The sequence below is a fragment of the Gouania willdenowi genome, chromosome 14 (genome assembly GCF_900634775.1).
Source record: "Gouania willdenowi chromosome 14, fGouWil2.1, whole genome shotgun sequence".
Lineage (NCBI taxonomy): Eukaryota > Metazoa > Chordata > Actinopteri > Blenniiformes > Gobiesocidae > Gouania > Gouania willdenowi.
The window spans coordinates 28,779,829-28,797,679 of record NC_041057.1 but is presented as its reverse complement, the minus strand read 5'-3'; the positions used below and the strand labels follow the sequence as shown (position 1 = coordinate 28,797,679).

General features: G+C 40.2%; 1 protein-coding gene across 11 annotated transcripts in view; it reads left to right on the top strand.

The window, feature by feature from the left end:
- Positions 1-17,851, top strand: part of auts2a (activator of transcription and developmental regulator AUTS2 a) — a 501,602-nt gene that overhangs the window by 178,678 nt on the left and 305,073 nt on the right. The window contains exon 1 of one of the 11 annotated variants that reach the window (XM_028467012.1): positions 5,177-5,353. The exons of the other annotated variants lie outside the window; for them this stretch is intronic. Within the exon in view, the coding sequence (XP_028322813.1) occupies positions 5,306-5,353 (48 nt within the window). The 5' untranslated portion in view covers positions 5,177-5,305. Of the gene's footprint in view, positions 1-5,176; positions 5,354-17,851 lie in introns of those variants that run through there. 11 annotated transcript variants of the gene reach the window in all.

Below are 17,851 nucleotides of genomic sequence, written 5' to 3'. Positions count from 1 at the left end.
TTACGCTGTTCATTAAAGTTGTAGAGTTGTATTTCACAGTTTCAGGGTAATTAATATGTTGTATTACTGATATATGTCCAATCAACAAATGTTTTCAAAAAAGTAGATTGTTCCTCATTGAAAATGCCAGTAGGCTGATTGATTAAATAAATCAAGTGATATTCTTCATGAGATGTTTTCTTGTGTGCTTACAGGTTATTATTCTTTTTTTTATTATATATTATTCCTCAACAGGACAGGCAAATCCATGGACAAATTCCACTGTAGGGCTACATCGTATGATGTTACATTATCATGTTTTTCAAGTGTGCAGGAGTAGTGGGTACATGGCTCTAGTTTAATCTATGTGCTGTGCTAGAGTAGTTACTCAAAGTGTTAGTGCCTAACGTGAGTTGTTGTAATTAGATTACTTTGCACATTTAATTGAGTCTTTTACTGACATACTGTATAATCCATATTTATTTATTTTTTCTGGGCTTAAACACGCCTATCAGAGAAATGATGATGAGGATTTCTGTTAGAATTTGTTTCTTCAAGATTTTGCCACAGTTATCTGTGCACAGCCAAGGCCATGGGTGATGAGCCCGGCGTAGGCAAGTGTGTGGGAAGTGAGCAGGCAGGCAGGCTGTCATTTAGTATTACAGCACCACAGGCTCCCCGTGGGTGACACGAGGAGAGTAGAAAGTGATAAGGCGAGTGAGAACCAAGTGCACGGAGGGAAAAAAGCAGGCGTGAACCGAAGTGTATAAAGCAGCCCACGCAGAAAATATCCACACACACACACACACACACACACACACACACACACACACACACACACACACACACACACACACACACACACACACACATCCACACAGCCACCGGCCCCCAGCTACAGTAGCTCAAGTCAAAGAATCCTGCTGTTTGTTTTTACTCTCATTAGAAGATAATCTTCACTGACAACACTTTGTGGCTGCTGTGGCTATGCTAAAGGCTAGTTATACTGTATGTAGCAAAGACTACAGCATGAAAACAGATGTAGTCCCAACATGATGTTCATTTTAATGTTCACTCCAAAGTTGTGCTTGTTATTATTGTTTGGGAACTTACATGTAGATCATCATTGACCGGCAGTAGGGATAGACCAATATGGATTGTTTTAGTACCAATAACGATTTTTTTTTTTCCATCGGCCTTAGCCGATGACCGATACAGACTGCCGATTTTCTTCAGCCGATACTACTTTTGCTCCCTCAATTTACGTCGTAAAAATTAGGGAGTGGCTATCCGTACGTAGCTATATCAATATGCCGACATTCTATCCGTACGTAGAGCCCCACATTGGCCAGTTTCGGTGACGTGATTAAGACGCCACATACTTGTGCTTCTGTTTGCTATTAATTTGTAGATTCCTGAACTACGTTATGAACTAACTAACCCAAACCATAACCTCAACCCTAACCTTCTGAAGTGGATTTGAATTCATTGCCACCGTGAATTTTTACGTGTATTGCTTGTTCAGCCATTTTTTCTTCTGATTTGAATGTACGAAATGGTCACATGACTTTCGGTAACGTCGTAGGCCGCGTACAAATAGCGCCGGGGGTTGTCCGTACTGATAGCCACTTTGTAGAAATTACACAATGATAATAAGAAATGGTAAAAGTCTCAATTTTTGTTTTAAAAAGGAACATTTATTGAAATTAACAAAGGTGATGTAGAAGTAAAAAATATTTAACAAATATCAAAAACAGATGATGTAGAACAAGAACAAGTAAAAAATATTTCTGATCTAATAATGCGGATTGGCGAATGCAGCAGCCTGCATCGGCCGATGCAGATACACACGTAAAAAATGCAAAAATTGGCCGATAATATTGGTCGGCCGATATATCGGTCTATCACTATCCGGCAGTCCATTACAATGATAGTGATCACAGACCAAATGTAGTAAATGTAAAGGTACGTTCACACCGAACACGACTTCAGCGACTATAGTTGCTTAAATCGCACTTGATGAGTCACTTGAACATTGTGTCTGCAGAGCCAGGGCAGCACTGAGAGGGCTGCTGCACAGACAGGGCTGTACAGTTCTTTTCTGGCTGTACGTTTACAGCACTTATCATAGACATTTGTACTTACAGTTGAAATGTTCAACTTACAGAGTTACTAAGGGATGAGTTCACACAAAATATACTTTTTTTTACTCCAGTAAGTTGAAGAAGTGTACACCCTTCTCGCAGCTTGCGGCTCTACAGACAGTGACTATCAGGAGATTGACGTGGGTAGAAACTCATTGCCGATTGGATGTCGCGACAAAGCATCAATCGAAGTTGATTGAAAAGTTAAAAAAAAATGAAACTTTGAGCGATTTCCAGCGACTCAGGACGTGCGAACGAGTGGCTGGATTTGCGTGAGTCGTGTCTCTTGAAGGGAAGTCGCATGACGTCGCGTCATTTACATTGTTTTGTAATGTAATCTAGTCGCCAGAGTTGCTGAAGTCGCATTCTGTGTGAACGCACATTAAGAGCACAGTAATAGCCTGTTACAAAGCCACAGGTAATATTTGTAGGCAACACTTTTTCAGATTTGATAATTGTCGAAACAATCACAGTTGACTTTTGGTTCAATATTCAGAAGTTTTGGAAGGACTTAAGCGATATTTTCTGTCTTTTCTGCCTCTTTTGAAACTTTTCAGAATGACCAGAATATCGTCTAAAAACGCTCTTTACAAATGACAATGTACTGTTCAAGCTTTCTCTCTGTTCACAGTAGCAGTAGGCTTAGCTCGAGTATTTTTCCTGTGTTGACACAAACCATGGATAAAGGCCACAGGAGATATATTTATACAAGTGATGATGATGATGATGATGGTGAGGGGGCGAGGGGGGTTACCTCAGCTTGAATCTGGAGCCTCCTAATTTGGTTAAATCCTGTGAGACACTGGAGCTCATTGGGGCTGAAGCATCACAAGCCATCGTCAAAGGTGACATGATTACATAGACATCAGCGCCGTATGTTTGGGAGCTGACAGCAGGGGCAGAACGTAAACAGTGTCTGGGTGGCCCTCAACTGTGGCCTTTTTAGTCCCACAGCTCTCACAGTGTGGGCTTTATTTATACTGCCTGGTGCTACCTGCTGTTTGTTTAACATAGTTTAGACAATTCAAACCAGTAGGAAGAAAAACAAAAAAGGAGCTTTGATTTTTTTTTTTTTTTATACATTTGTGTTCATCAAAAAGGGATAAGTAATGAATGGAATAACAACAGATGGAACATCAAACAATAAAACATACACAAAGTGCTCTAATCAAAGTGATCGTAAATAGAAGTGTGACAATATCTTGATACAGTGATATATCACGGTATTTTTTTTTTGCACGATTGATTATTGATATGCTCGCGCTAAGTATTGATTTTTTTATTTATTGATTTTTTATTTAAGATTTATTTTTTTATTTTTAAAAGCTTTTCTGCGTTTTTACTAAAATGTGCAGGTACGTCTTCACAGAAATTTTGTCACTGTTTGTTGAAGGAACCAATATTTTAATTACTGGAATATTGCACTATAATGGTGTCACTGGTAAGAAAGACCCTATTTTACATTGGTATGTTGACACTTATTTACACAAATGTTGCACTAAAATAGTGTCACTGTTCATAGGACACTTTTGCAATTTACTGTCTTTCAGAAATATAAAATAAATATTGTATTTTTTCTTTATCGTAGATTGATTTCTGACCAATATATTGATAATTGCAGTATCGTCATGTCGTGAGATAATCGTTATCGTGAGCTTTGTATCATGTATGTTATCGTGAGGTTCCCACCCCTAATTGTAAATGTCAGTAACGCTCAGTGCTTCACTCTTTGATCTCTTTATTGAAATGAATTGCAATCATCAATAATCCAGAACTGGTTCTGTTCTCTCTTGAATGCAAGTTTTATTCTCTGAGTGAAAATATAAAGCGTTACTGACAAAATGTTTAATGTTGAAAAATATAGTGGGAATGTGTGATATTGTCCCAAAACATGTTAACAGTTTAGTTAATGACATATAACTGTTTCCATTTCAAAAAGTGAAATCTGTCAGAATTACATCAGATTTTGCGTGAGAATTGACATTTCCGTCACTCGTTTTGTACGTTTCTCTGTTATTTCTGAGTATTTTGTAGTTATCTTGTGTATTTTTCTCTCATTTAGTGCGTTTTTGGTGTCATTTTGTGTTTTTTGTCGATGCTTGTTTGTTCTTTTTTATTATTCTGTATATTTTTCTCTTATTTTGTGTTTTTTTTGTCTTGTTTTTCGAGTTGCTGGTAATATTTAGTGTGATTATCATTTTTAACTCAAATTAAACATTATGAAGCCCCATATTTTTTATGCATTCATTTGTTAATTTCCCTCTCTCTCACTCAAGTACCCCCTGTAGTGCCACTGCATACCCCCATTTGAGAAACACTGGATTAAAGGATGCATTTCCAAATCTTAGTCAGATTTACCTCAGTTTGTCATACGTTTCCTGGCCAATGGCAGCAGAATTACAAGCAAAGTCGGATTTCTAACATTTTCAGGGGTTACTTTAGTGCACTGGTGAGCAGTGCTGAGTCACTGTTACATGGTGCACCCAGACTCTGTGTAAAACAATGAAAGTAAATGCGTCCTATCAGGTTAGAGGCTGTTGTCAGTTGTTCTTTGAATGCTGGTCACCAGATCGTACTGGAACAAGAGCTTTTGTGTTGTACATTCTTGAACTTGATCTTCAGGCTTCCCTTTCAGAGGTGCATTTGTTCAGCCGTCACCGTGTGTTTGGCTCCTGGGAACGCCGTGCCTCCCTCCAGGGTCAGAGCAGGATCAAGGGCGGCTGTCTGCAGTGGTAATAAAGCCCAATGTAACTTTACAGAATGATTGAAATAGATACAGATGGGGGTTAAATGAGGTTACCGGTGCATAAAGAGGGAGATTAAAAGCACTGAGGGGAAAATAAGGAAGGAGAAGAAGAGGAAAGGGACGCTGTCAGATGGTCTGATCAAAGGAGGTGAGGGAGCAGAGAGGGAGGGAGGGAGAGAAGTCCTCACAGTTTACCCTCTCAATAGGAGAACGTCCTTAAACACTAAGCACAGTTGAAGCCTGTCTGAGGAGCTCTTCTGTCAGCCCTCCAAGCTCAACACCACACACACACACACACACACACACACACACACACACACCACAGAAAGCAACAGTAGCAGGCTCATAGCTCAGAGACCAGCAGGAGTTAGCAGCTGCTGTAGCATCACGCTACGACTTTCTGCTCCAGACTCAGTCACACACAGCAGAGACCAGGATGATCAAGTCCAGCTGGTTTTATGTCAAGTTTAAATACAACGAAAAGGTAAGGGTTTGTTTTTTTTTTTTTTCATTTCCTGACGTGTAATTTCTATCGGGCTGTGATGCTGATTGCCCATGAAAATAGTGGGGATTTTTTTGTATGCATATTATTATACCCACACATTTTGTCCCTGCAGTGGCAGTTTTAAATTCACAGTGTTTTAATGCCTGCAGGCCTGCAGAAACAACGAGGTTAAATACTTACGTTCTCTGTGTAATTGGGCCCATGGGAATATTGGCTCCTGGATGCTGACAGAGCTTTTTCTGGATCCACTGAATTTAATTTCAAGGCACCTCGCTGTCGACGGCCGTTTGTTTGTGGGAGTGCCGCTCTTGGTTTGTTGAAATTAACCCATCGTCTGAACATCTCAGCAAATTTATTTGAAGCCAATAAGATGGAAAAACAGGAAGCAGGTCTTTCTACTGAACTAAAGTAATGTATTTCTTTACGACAATTCAACTCTGCTGTGAGATACTTTCCTGTTGTGACTCTAATAAAACCTTCAGATGTTTTGTTTTTCAGTTGTTAAGCCCTTAAATATATATATAAAAATAGAAAAACACATTTATCCAATCACGGCTTGTACGTGCTATACAATGTACAACTTGTGTTTGAAAAAAAAAATATCTCAATGGATGTACAAAATAAAAACATAAGAAGTAATGATTGCTAATGTAATAGGGGTGTGCATTGCCATGAATGTGACTCTACGATACAAGTCACAATTTGCATGTCATGATACGATATATCCCAATACTAAATATAGCGATATCAATAAATACAAATGTCACCTTTACAAGTACAAAAGGGAATTAAATACTATTTATTTTTATTTTTTTAACTTGTAAGAACAATGGTAACTAATTGAAATTCAAGAACTCAATATCAAAGACAAGTGGTATGTTTTTCAAACTTTAACTTTTGCTTCTATAACATATTCTCATTCTGTTAAGTTTTTAAATTCTTAAAAAAAAAAAAAAAAGTAACCACATACATCTATCAAAGTGCAAAGTATGCTTAATTAATATTAAGTCCAAGCTAAAATACATTGAGTACTGAGGTAGTTTAACAATGTCTGATGTGGTTCACTGACACCTAGTGACTGGGCGTTTACATGATTTGATGTTTTTTTTTAGTTAGAAAACATGATTTAAAAATTTTATTTGGAACAATACGATAATCGTGCGGTGAAATATTGCGATATATCACCAAATCGATTTTTTTCTTACACCCTTATAATGTGCTTACACATTCTTGCTCATTATCATATTTGGGATGAATTTTACAAAGACAGCTAATGCTACACTATCCTGCAGTCAGGGCAGGCACACACTGTGCGGTTTTTGGCCCATTTTGAGCCGATGTTTGACTCGTGCGTCTATTTTTGGGATTGTGCATCATGTAGTGTACATGAGGTCACGAGAAGCGGTGAACACCTCACGACCAGCTCCTGATCAGCAATCGTATGTTTAAAATCCAGTCGCTTCTTGTCAGAGTATCTCATAGTTGGTGCCACGGACCGGCTTACCTTAAACTCTCACACTGCGCATGCGCGAGCACCGTAGGACCACTGTAAAATGGACGGACTGTTACTGCCCAGGTCTGTCCAGCCAGTTGCTGGTCCATCACATCGCCGTCTCATCTTTTTTAAAGCTCTTTTTGCTGAGATTTGCGAGTGTCTCTCCACTTCCGGGTTCTTCTTCTTCGTCTTTTTTAATGACGACGCTTCAGAGTTCTTTTTCTTCTTTTACTTTTTACGTTGCATTAGAAACAAAACCCCGACTTGTCCTGTATGGACGTACAGTGTGAGCAGTCACATCGTGTCAGGCGGTCCATCACTCTACCAACAGCCGGCCTATCACAGCCTCTTGTTTGTTGAGACCAAACCTCCACTGTTTTGTTGGTGACCTTTAACGTTCTGCCTCATCCAGTAGAGTTTCCACTGTTAACTGAAACAAAAGATCACACATATTAGACGTCTGTATGAAGATTAACATGAGTACGGTGCCAACGCTGGTTCCAAGGGCTTCAATCATGTCGACCATTTTGCACATGAACTGATTCCAGGTCTTTTAGTAAGACGATGGTTGTTCAGTTTATCTTTTGTTTCCCCTTTATAGCCTCTCAAACAATGTTTGATGGCTCATAAAAGTTTATTTGTTTACATGGAGGTGCAAATGTGAATTTTATTACATCACAGAGACTCAAAAACCTTTGATGGTCCTTTAAAAAGATAATCAGGCCCAGTTCCATGTTTATGTGCAGCGGGTTTAAGGAGTGCTCGTTGTTCTTGTTAGTCATAGGTTGTAGATTAAAGTCACATTTTGTTTCTTTTGTTTTGTTAGTCTTTGTTTGGCTCCTTGTCTGTGTTATTTTAGAATGTTTATGTGTATATCTCAGAGATGAGCAACTGTTAACACAGCAGGAGCTAAAAATGTGATTTATTAAACTGAATGTAACCATGTCGGAAATAAACTGAATAAATGAAATAAAATAAATTAACATTCATGTAAGCATTTAGAATAATGACATATCCAAGCACTGATACAGGTGTGTATTTTTGTTGTCGTTGTTGTGTCATTTTTGTATATTTTTGTTGCTGTTTTTGGAGTGGTTTTGTTGTTGTTTTTGGGTTATGTGTATTTTTATTTTCTTTTATTATTTTGTGTATACTAGTAGTCATCTTTTGTGTTTGTTTTTGGAGTAATTTTGTTGTTATTTTGTATATTTTGCTGCTGTGTTTTCTGTAATTTTGCGTCTGTTTTTAGTCATTTTGTATATCTTGTTGTTTATTATTATTACTATTACTGTTGTTGTTGGTAATTGTAGTAGTATTATTAGTACGGGGGCGACCGTGGCTCAGTTGTAGAGTGGGTCGTCCAATAACCGAAGCGTTTGGGGTTCGAATCTTGCCCTACCTATGTCATTGTCGTTGTGTCCTTGGGCAAGGCACTTTACGCAATTTGGCACGTATGACTGGGTATGATTTGTGCATGAATGTTGGTGGTGACCAGAGCAAAATGGCCACCGTGCTTCTGTCAGTATGCCCCAGACTAGCAGCTGTGGCTACATTGTAGCTTACCACCACTGGTATGACTGATGTGAATGAAAAATGGTTTCTGTACGTGCTTTAAGTCTCCTTGAAAAAAGCACTATACAAATCTAAGCCATTATTATTTGTAGTAGTAGTGGTAGTATAATTATGATGGAAAATGGTAGATATATAAATTAACAGAACAATAAGGGGGGGGGTTAGAGTAAGACTTATTCACACTCTTTTATAAACTTGCACAATTCATTGAACAGTTTATTTTTATTGCCGTTGATTGTTTTTGTTCTTTGCACCTTGAAAAAAAGATGAAGGTTGAATTAATTATTTTTAGTTTGATAATATATTTTTAGTTTCTTGCTCTGAGATGTAATGATTCCTGTCTTGGTCTTGTCAGTGCGTGCAAGTAAGAATTGATAGTTCCTCTCAAGTGTTTCTCACCTTCTGATTACCCTCTCTGCACTATTTAAGGTATATATATATTTTTGACTCACCAAAAAACGCAGTTGTTTGTGATGCAGTATCATGAAATCTCATGTATCATGTTTCACCAAATTAGAATCATGTCTCCAGACTGTTTGAAACATTCTGTCTGGCTGTATTAATGCCACTTCTAGGTGGTCTAACTTTAGCATGTGCCTCCCCCTGTCCTTGTGCGTGTTATAGTACAGTGTACACACAGGAACTGTGAGTGTGTGTGTGTGTGTTGGTGGAGCTGCAGGGCTTATACAGTCGTCTGTTCTGCTGCTCCCAGCTGTCTTTCCTCAGTGAGCAGCAGCCAGCTCGCTGTGATTACAGTGATTGACAGGTGGGCTTTCAGCAGCATGTGAATAGGAAGTGACCTTAAACAAGCACTGCCAGTTTTGAGTGAGTGCTTGCCCACCACCCCCACCTTCATGCTCCGCTCTCTGAAGGGAAGGGGTGAGGAGGGCACAAAGCTTTCTTGCTCCTGGGTCAAGAACACAGGGTCATCCCAGTGTGGGGAAAGGGTAATTGCTACCCCTGTGTGTGGGCTTAAGCTCTCAAGTGGAAGGGGGGGGTGGGGGAGTAGAGGCTGCTGGGAGGCTGAAGGTGGGTTACATTCCTTTGAAAAAAACGAGACCACAACACTGAAGTCCTGCCCTGTATGTCTGCTTGTAGCTTTTTGTCCATTAACTGAGTGCCTGGTCCTTCAGTGGGACAACTCTGGGTTTACAGACCCACAAATGGCAAACACTGACCTGACACTAACTGAACTAATTTAATCTAACACCCACTGAATATCCGCCCCATTTGCAGAGATCACGAGGACAAAAAAGGAATAGTGCACAGCTTAACATTCATTTATTGCCAAACTGAAAGGCAGTGTTTTCATACCCACTACTGTACGTGAGCTGCCCACCATCAACTTATTCACTGGAAGTCTCAAATCATGGTTACTGAACTCGCATAATCTGACATAAACTCACTTATTTATTTTTTTTATATTTACATATATAGTTTACATGTGTCTGTATACTGCTTGTGATGCTTTGGGTTTTATGTTGTTCGACACTGAGACTAAAGATGAAAATGAGTTCAGGCTTCAATATTTGTGCACTTACATTCCTTTTTTTACTGTTCAATGATCATGCATTGTGTCTTTTTAAATAAATAAACTTAAAATCCATCCAAGTACAACTCAGAATCTAGAATTGTAAATAACAAAGACCGTGAAGCAAAACCCTCCACTGGTAAAAAGAAAAACCAAATGAAGTCAATGGAACCAACCAACAGAATCGGGGAAGTGCAGGCAGCAATCTATTATGAACACACAAAGACAAAAGTACTCGTTGATCTGTTATCCAGAACTTATAATCTACTCCTGACCAGGTTAGCCGTTCAGCGTAAGTTACCATGGTGATTTACCCTGGGTAAGAAGTTAACCAGCGTGACAGCACAGGACACAGAATCAATCCCAGAAGTTAGAGCGATCAGAGGAAATCTACGCAATAGCTAAAAATCATTCATTATGTCTTCTTACTACTGTAGACGTTTTTTGGTTCTTTTTTACCAGACATTAGATCTAAGAGTAGATGTTGCTCTTTACCTTTGCTTGACAGTTTTGGCGATGTCTCTCGCCTTCCTCAGAAGCGTCTCACTGACAGCGTGTGACGTGTCAGCCGGCAGATTTTGACAGCCGGCATGTGCGGCACGCCCAGCAGAGCTGTCAGAGCCAACACGACTCACAAGATCGCAAAAAGAAACAGCACTACAGGAAAACCTTGAATCTGCAATATCAGACCACTACAAGAAAAACATACATGTTATGGCTTGGGACGGGGCAAGAATCATCGGGGCAGAAAAAAACAAACACAAACGTTGGATTAAGGGTGCCATAGAAATCAGGAAGCGTGCGAAGAAGGCCATGAACAGGGATGAGGGGGTCTATATGCTCTCACACACCTGGGACACCCTACTACAGAAAAAATAATCGGCGGGGGGTGTGGTGTGCCCAGCGGGGCTGTCAGGTCTGTTGGGCTCGGTGGATCTGACGGCTCTGCTGGGCATGCCGCACATGCCGGCTGACACGTCACTGTCAGTGAGACGCTTCTGAGGAAGGCGAGAGATGTCGCCAAAACTGGCGCCAAAACCTAATGTCTGGAAAAAAGAACCAAAAACGTCTGCAGAGGAAACCCAGCTTCATAGCACAGGCCCAAATTGTTCATTGGGCTGTTTCTGTCCTGCTTTTCTTCCTTCTTGACCAAGGACGGCAAACACCAGGTTATTTGATGTCTTATAAGATGATCCTATCAGAATACCCTGTGGTCTCAGGTTTGTTATACAGTAAAAGTAAACTTGGCTGTGTAACAGGTCAGGGCCGACTTTTATGACCAAAACTCCTCTTGTGTGTGAAGAAAGCCGACTACGTAATCTCTGAGTTCAACCGAGTTCAGCGCCAGTGCGAATATCTCAAACATGGTATGAGATATTAGATTGTTTCCCTGACTTTACTTAGTAGGAGCTCCTACTTCAGGTGTTGTTCCAAGTCACTATTTCAAGTGGAAGGTTGGAAATCCAGAGTTCTGAGTTGCTCTGAATGCAGCATGAGGTCACGTTGTTAGATCTTGCTTGATTTTTTTTTTCTTGGAGGAAGTCGGTGTATGGACAGAACGGTTCTGTGTGTGTTTAGATTATCGGAGCTCACGTGCACACACAGTACCATCAAAACTGTTATATGGCTGATTGTTCATCTTTATGTGTAGAGTCTGTACAAAATAAAAACTATTGCGTATACCCCACTTGAGTCCTAAACAAGGACATAATTAAATCAGGGAAAATAATCCATTACAACGTGAACGCAACAGTATTTTGCACATTTTAGATGAACCATCCTTCGTTTTTTAATTTGCCCTACACGCCTTAAGATTACTATGGTGTATTTAATGATAAAGATATCCAGTATAATATCTTAGACATAATTATTGGAAACAAATTTAATTAGATCATTTTGAACCTATTGGATTAAAAGAAAAATGGAGATCAAATCTGACTTCCTGATTTCCTGTTGATGAATAAATTCATTTTAACCTGGAGACATTCGTTCCATCAATTTCATAGGCATTAAGTCGTTAAAAATGACATGTTCATTAAAACGTTCCACTGTGTAAGCGTAGCGCTCTGCACTGATCCCACTGTAAGATACACACTGCGTAGACATCTTTATTCACCCTGTTTAAACATAGCTCATCTTTCTTCTTGTTCATTTGTGCTTACAATACTGTGAGTAATTGCTATTGTAAAAACACATATTCAAAGCTTGTGTTTTTTATTGGATGAACATTCCAAGGCTTGATAAAATGTTTCCAATGACGGGACAAGCTGTGATCTTTTTGAAGAATCAGCAGAGAAATCACTTTTCTACGGATTTTTCTAGCATTGAGGCCTGAACAAAGTAAACAAAGAAAAGGGCTTTAAATTGTTTACTGACCGTGTTTATTTACCTGATCTGTGTGTGGGGCTGGATTTGTTGAAAGCCAGGCGGTGATTGTAATGACTGTAAGGACTGTAATGGAGGTGAAAACCATAGACGTAGGTCTGCCCTATCATTAGTGGAGGCTTTACAGTCTCTGATGATGCCACGGTAGGAAAAGACACACAAGGGTACACGTAGCAATTAATGGACGTCATGTACTTCAGCATAAACTCTCAGCAAAGGATCAAAGTGTAATTTGACAAGTCTGTGGCTAATCTTGAAAGAGATGTCGATGTGGAGGATATACCCAGCCATCCTGACAGAAAAATCACCTGCACCTCATTTGTGTCCCCATCGTCCCATCCTTAAAGAACATGACTGGGAGTTTTATTAGTGCCATTATGAGCCTGTTTAATTTCCTTCTGCTTAAAAGCAGGAGCTCTAAGAGGCTTACACAACTCTCAACCGTCTCACAAAGCAAGCCCATCATTTTTATCCCCGAAGAAAAGCTTACTTACTTTACCGCCACATTGAAATTCCACGAGAGTGCCTGCGGCTTGCGAAAGGGATTACTGATAAATCCCAGCAAACTCCAGATGTTTTCCCAGGCAAACACACAGCAAGGAAACATTGCCCACCCCTGTAAACATCTGTCAGACAAAAGCCGATGCCACAGAGGAGACAACAGAAGCTTAGCGGCGGTAAAGTAGCAGTAAAGTCCAATTTCACTCGGTTTGTTGATGAACAGCTAAGTGGTTTAGCAGAGCGTCTCTGTGCCTGTTCATGCCTAAAGTGAACAAGTTTGGCCTACTGCTTATTTGTTGGCTTGTATAGATCTGAACCCAAAAACTTCAGTCAAAGGAAAACAGGAGTCGGCTCCTGAATGGGAGTTGATTTGCTTTAATTTTTCTGCTACACGTGATTGGTCGATATGGTTGGTTACTTATTTGTGTGTCCAATGGGAAGTAGAGAGGTGAGTGGAGAGGGGAAAAGCTATGGATGCACATTAGCACAGTGCTGAGATATTTAGACAGAAACTACAAGTGAAAGGTGAGGGAAATGAGTGAAAGTAAAGTTTGGACATATTTTAAAGTCATAGACTTTGCTATGTAAACGTTGCATATCATGCAGGATAAATTAAATTAAAAAAATATATACCTGGACATTTTCAATTTTACAATTTATTATTGTATCACTCTCTTTTTATATTAAAGGAGCATAGGGCAGGATCTAGTAATCAGACTCCATAGTGACACCACGGTGGTTAGGGTAACTGCAGTCATCAGCCAAGCCACAGGGAGGGTGCGCATCAATTTTTACAGCTGATACTGTAACTAGAGGACGGATTGATACCCGACCAAAGCCTGACGGGACGCAATGCACTGGACGGGACCCAGTGGAGCCGTACGGGATCCAATGGCATTGGACGAGTCGGGTTCGGAAAGATATTTAGAACTGACGCTCGGGTTCGGTCACATAGTGTCGTTTGTGCGCAGCGTTCTACCTTTCTTGCTACATCTGCCACAGCAGCAGTAGCCCTGAAGAATGTAGCTTTAACCACAACAGTGATAGCAGTGATCAGCTGGGCAGGGAGAATGGAGCAGAGGAGCCCAATTTTAAAGGAATACACCATTGACACATTCCTTTTTCTGCACAATCACATGGATTATCCTTATCTTTGATACATGGATTATGTAAATAGATCCGATGGGTCTCTTGTGTGCGCCGCCCCCTTTGTGTTTGACGTTATTAACAGTTGTTTCTTAATAAAATCGATGCTTACCACTAAAACGTAAATATGTCATTTATTTGAGATAAAAATGAGGTTTTCACTGTTGGGTAGGACTCGGACGAGTCACAGTTGGAGTGCGGCCTGATCCGCACTCCAACTGTGACACTTATTTATTTACTCGCCGTTCATGTGACTGTTTACTACAAGACCTGTGCACATGCCTCTGCGTACATCTGCAGAACCAAACATTAGTTAAGTCCATTGTGCTTGTCTTCTTTCAGTCTTCTTTATTTCTGGTATTGGGCCGCATCTCCAAGCCAACGAGAACACGCACTAGCGTCATTTGACGTCACCATCAGCGTTATTTGACGTCACGTCTGCAGAACTGTGAAGGAAATTCAGACCCGGAACATCAGAACAAACGTATCACACAATCTCTTCAAGGCAATAGGGAGAAATGTGTGTGTGATCATTGTCTTTGGTTTTGAGCACTTCATCACTCATTAGCATTAAAAGACTTAAAATGAATGTTTACTTTTTCACAAATCCTGCTCTGGGCTCCTTTAACTGTACAAAAAAGACCTCACAGTATAAATAAATACTTTTTATTATTAGTTTTTTTAAATAGCGATTTATTTTACAAATATTTTTGGAAATATTTAAAAAATCTCAAGTGCACTTAGGAACAGAAAGGGCCGACTCTTAATCAGGAACCAAAATTCCCATCACTTACAGGTCCTCAGACTGTACTGCAGAGTGTGAGCCATTGTTTTTAGAACATTCTTAATGTCAAAATGTCAAAAACGCTCCATTCAGAAATACTTTGATGTTTCCGCCTCTAAAGAAACACTAGACTGAGTCTGAACTGTGAATATGGTTTGAAAATCCCACTGTGATGAACCCAGTTCTTTCCTCCTGTGAAGAGCTTATGGAAAACATGTATTTAAACAAAGTGAGCACTGAACTCCAGCCTGAGGTTCTCCCCTGAGCAGCAGTGGTGTGCACGCCTGGTTATGCAGCTTGTTAGAATAAAATTAGAGCTTGTGTAGGACACTGGTTAGACCTTAGTGGACATGTAATGACTGTAGAAGCAACAAAGGGAAGACACTTTGTCAGTGAGTGGGCAGCCCAAACATGTGTTACAGTGTGTGTGTTTGTGTGTGTGTGTGTGATGGAAGTGACAGTTGCTGCTGCCTTCAGGCCTCAGGCAGGGTCTCATATCCCTCTGCTATGTTAGTGTTCATTTGCAGGATGTAAACATGGTGATTGCGCTGTAACAAGGCTGTGCATGTGTGTGCGTGCACTCACGTACGTGCACTGAGGAGATTAGAGAGGAGCGAGGGAGCGGCTGCCCGTGTCTGGATCACTGAACAATCTCAGGCCGGAGAGGAAGCGGTAGAGAGCGCGAGTCCTCAGAGTAGCCACTAGGGAAACGTGTGACAGATGGATGGAGTGAATGGCCGCATGCTCAGCCAACTGGAAAGACAACTTTTGCCCACACACGCTGCCTGCTTTTGCCTGTCACTTTTTATCTTCATCTTTTATACATGATCTGAAGGAAAGGAAACTGGCTCATTTTGCTTTGGACTGCTCCGAAACATCAGCTACAGATTGTACCTGAACCAGCTTCTGGTGTCGCCTCCTTTTTGGAATCAAGGTCAGGGACTACTGAGCGGGAAGGTTGTTCTCCTCGTTTATCAGGAAAATACATCAGGCTTTAGTTGCTCATACAATTTAGAGAAACACACAAATCACACAACTATCTGTTGTTTTATTTTACAATAGTTGTGAACAGGTCTACAGGTGACCAAAAGTTTTATATTAATTCACTGTAGATATTATCTTAGCAGTATTTTCATACATACCATGTGAATTGTATTATGAGATTAGAATCTAGAATAGAAGATATATCGTGCAATAAGATATTGGTGTAAGCCTTTCCATCTCTGAGACTTAGGCTGTGTTCAAAATGTCACACTCCCTACTACACCCTACAAAGTATATACTGTCTACTATATATGATTAGGAGGGTGAGTGTTCCCACTGAAGTATACTTCCAAAATTCCCAAAATGCATTTGGAACCTACAATAAAAACCTGAAGCACACTGAGGCTAAATATCTCTTTTGAAAGTTCTGAAAACATTTTTTTAAGTGAGAAGTGACCAAGTAGAATATCAACATGTGCTCATTTGATCCACAAAACTCACGGAAACACATTTCATGCCGACATTTCTGAGACCTGCCATTGTGCTACTGACAAAACTTCAGGTTAACGTCAAAACAAGAGCCCGATTTACAAAAGCGTTGAAAAACTAATGGAAGGCAAGAATAGATGCTTTTGAAAAGGGATGTTTGACTTTTAGTTGGAATGCGGTCCCAGCACAGTTTTACCTTCTGCTCCAATACATCATGGAGCGGTTGAGTATGACTAATGTGCCCACCGTATATACTTCAAAAATGTCCCGATACAGTAGACATCTGGGTATTTCTTGCATACTCGATCTTCTCATACTAATGTGAACGCACTACATACTCATTTTTGACGTCAGACTTATTGTGAGTAGTACGTTAGAATGACATTTACAACACAGACATTGTCAATGCTCAAAGGTCTAAATTGCTGTCAGAAAATGTAGCTCTGCTTATATATATATATATATATATATATATATATATATATATATATATATATATATATATATCCAAAGGTACATGGCCCTGTGTGAAAAAGTGTTTGCCCCTAAACCTATTAACTGGTTGACCCCCCCCTTAGCAGCAACTACTGCAATCAAGCATTTGTGATAACTTGCAATGAGGCTTCTACAACGCTGTGGAGAGATTTTGGCCCACTCATCTTTGCAGAATTGTTGTAATTCAGCCACATTGGAGGATTTTGAGCATGAACCGCCTTTCTAAGGTCATGCCACAGCATCACAGTAGGATTGAGGTTTGGACTTTGACAAGGCCACTCCAAAGTCTTCATTTTGTTTTTCTTCAGCCATTCAGAGGTGGACTTGCTGGTGTGTTTTGGATCATTGTCCTACTGTAGAACCCAAGTTGGCTTCAGCTTGAGGTCATGAACAGATGGCTGGACATGGTCCTTCAGTATTTTTTGGTAGACAGCAGAATTTATGCTTCCATTTATCACAGCAAGTCTTCCAGGTCCTGAAGCAGCAAAACAGCCCCAGACCATCACACTGCCACCACCACATTTTATTGTTGGTGTGATGTTCTTTTTCTGAAATGCGGTGTTACTTTTACGCCAGATGTAATGGGACACAGACCTTCCAAAAAGTCCACAGAATATTTTCCTAAAAGTCTTGGGGATTATCAAGATGTTTTCTGGCAAAAATTAGACGAGCCTTAATGTTATTTTTGCTTAGCAGTGGTTTTGGTCTTGGAACTCTGCCATTCAGGCCATTTTTGCCCAGTCACTTTCTTATGGTGGAGTCATGAACACTGACCTTAACTGAGGCAAGTGATGCCTGCAGTTCTTTAGATGTTGTTGTGGGGTCTTTTGTCACCTCTTGGATGAGTTGTTGCTGTGCTCATGGGGTAATTTTGGTCAGCCGGCCACTCCTGGGAAAGTTCACCACTGTTCCATGTTTTTGCATTTGTGGATAATGGCTCTCACTGTGGTTTGCTGGAGTCCCAAAGCTTTAGAAATGGCTCTATAACCTATTCCTGAATGACAGATTTCAATTAGTTTTTTTCCTCATTTGTTCCTGAATGTCTTTGGATCTCGGCATGATGTCTCGAGCTTTTGAAGATCTTTTGGTCTACTT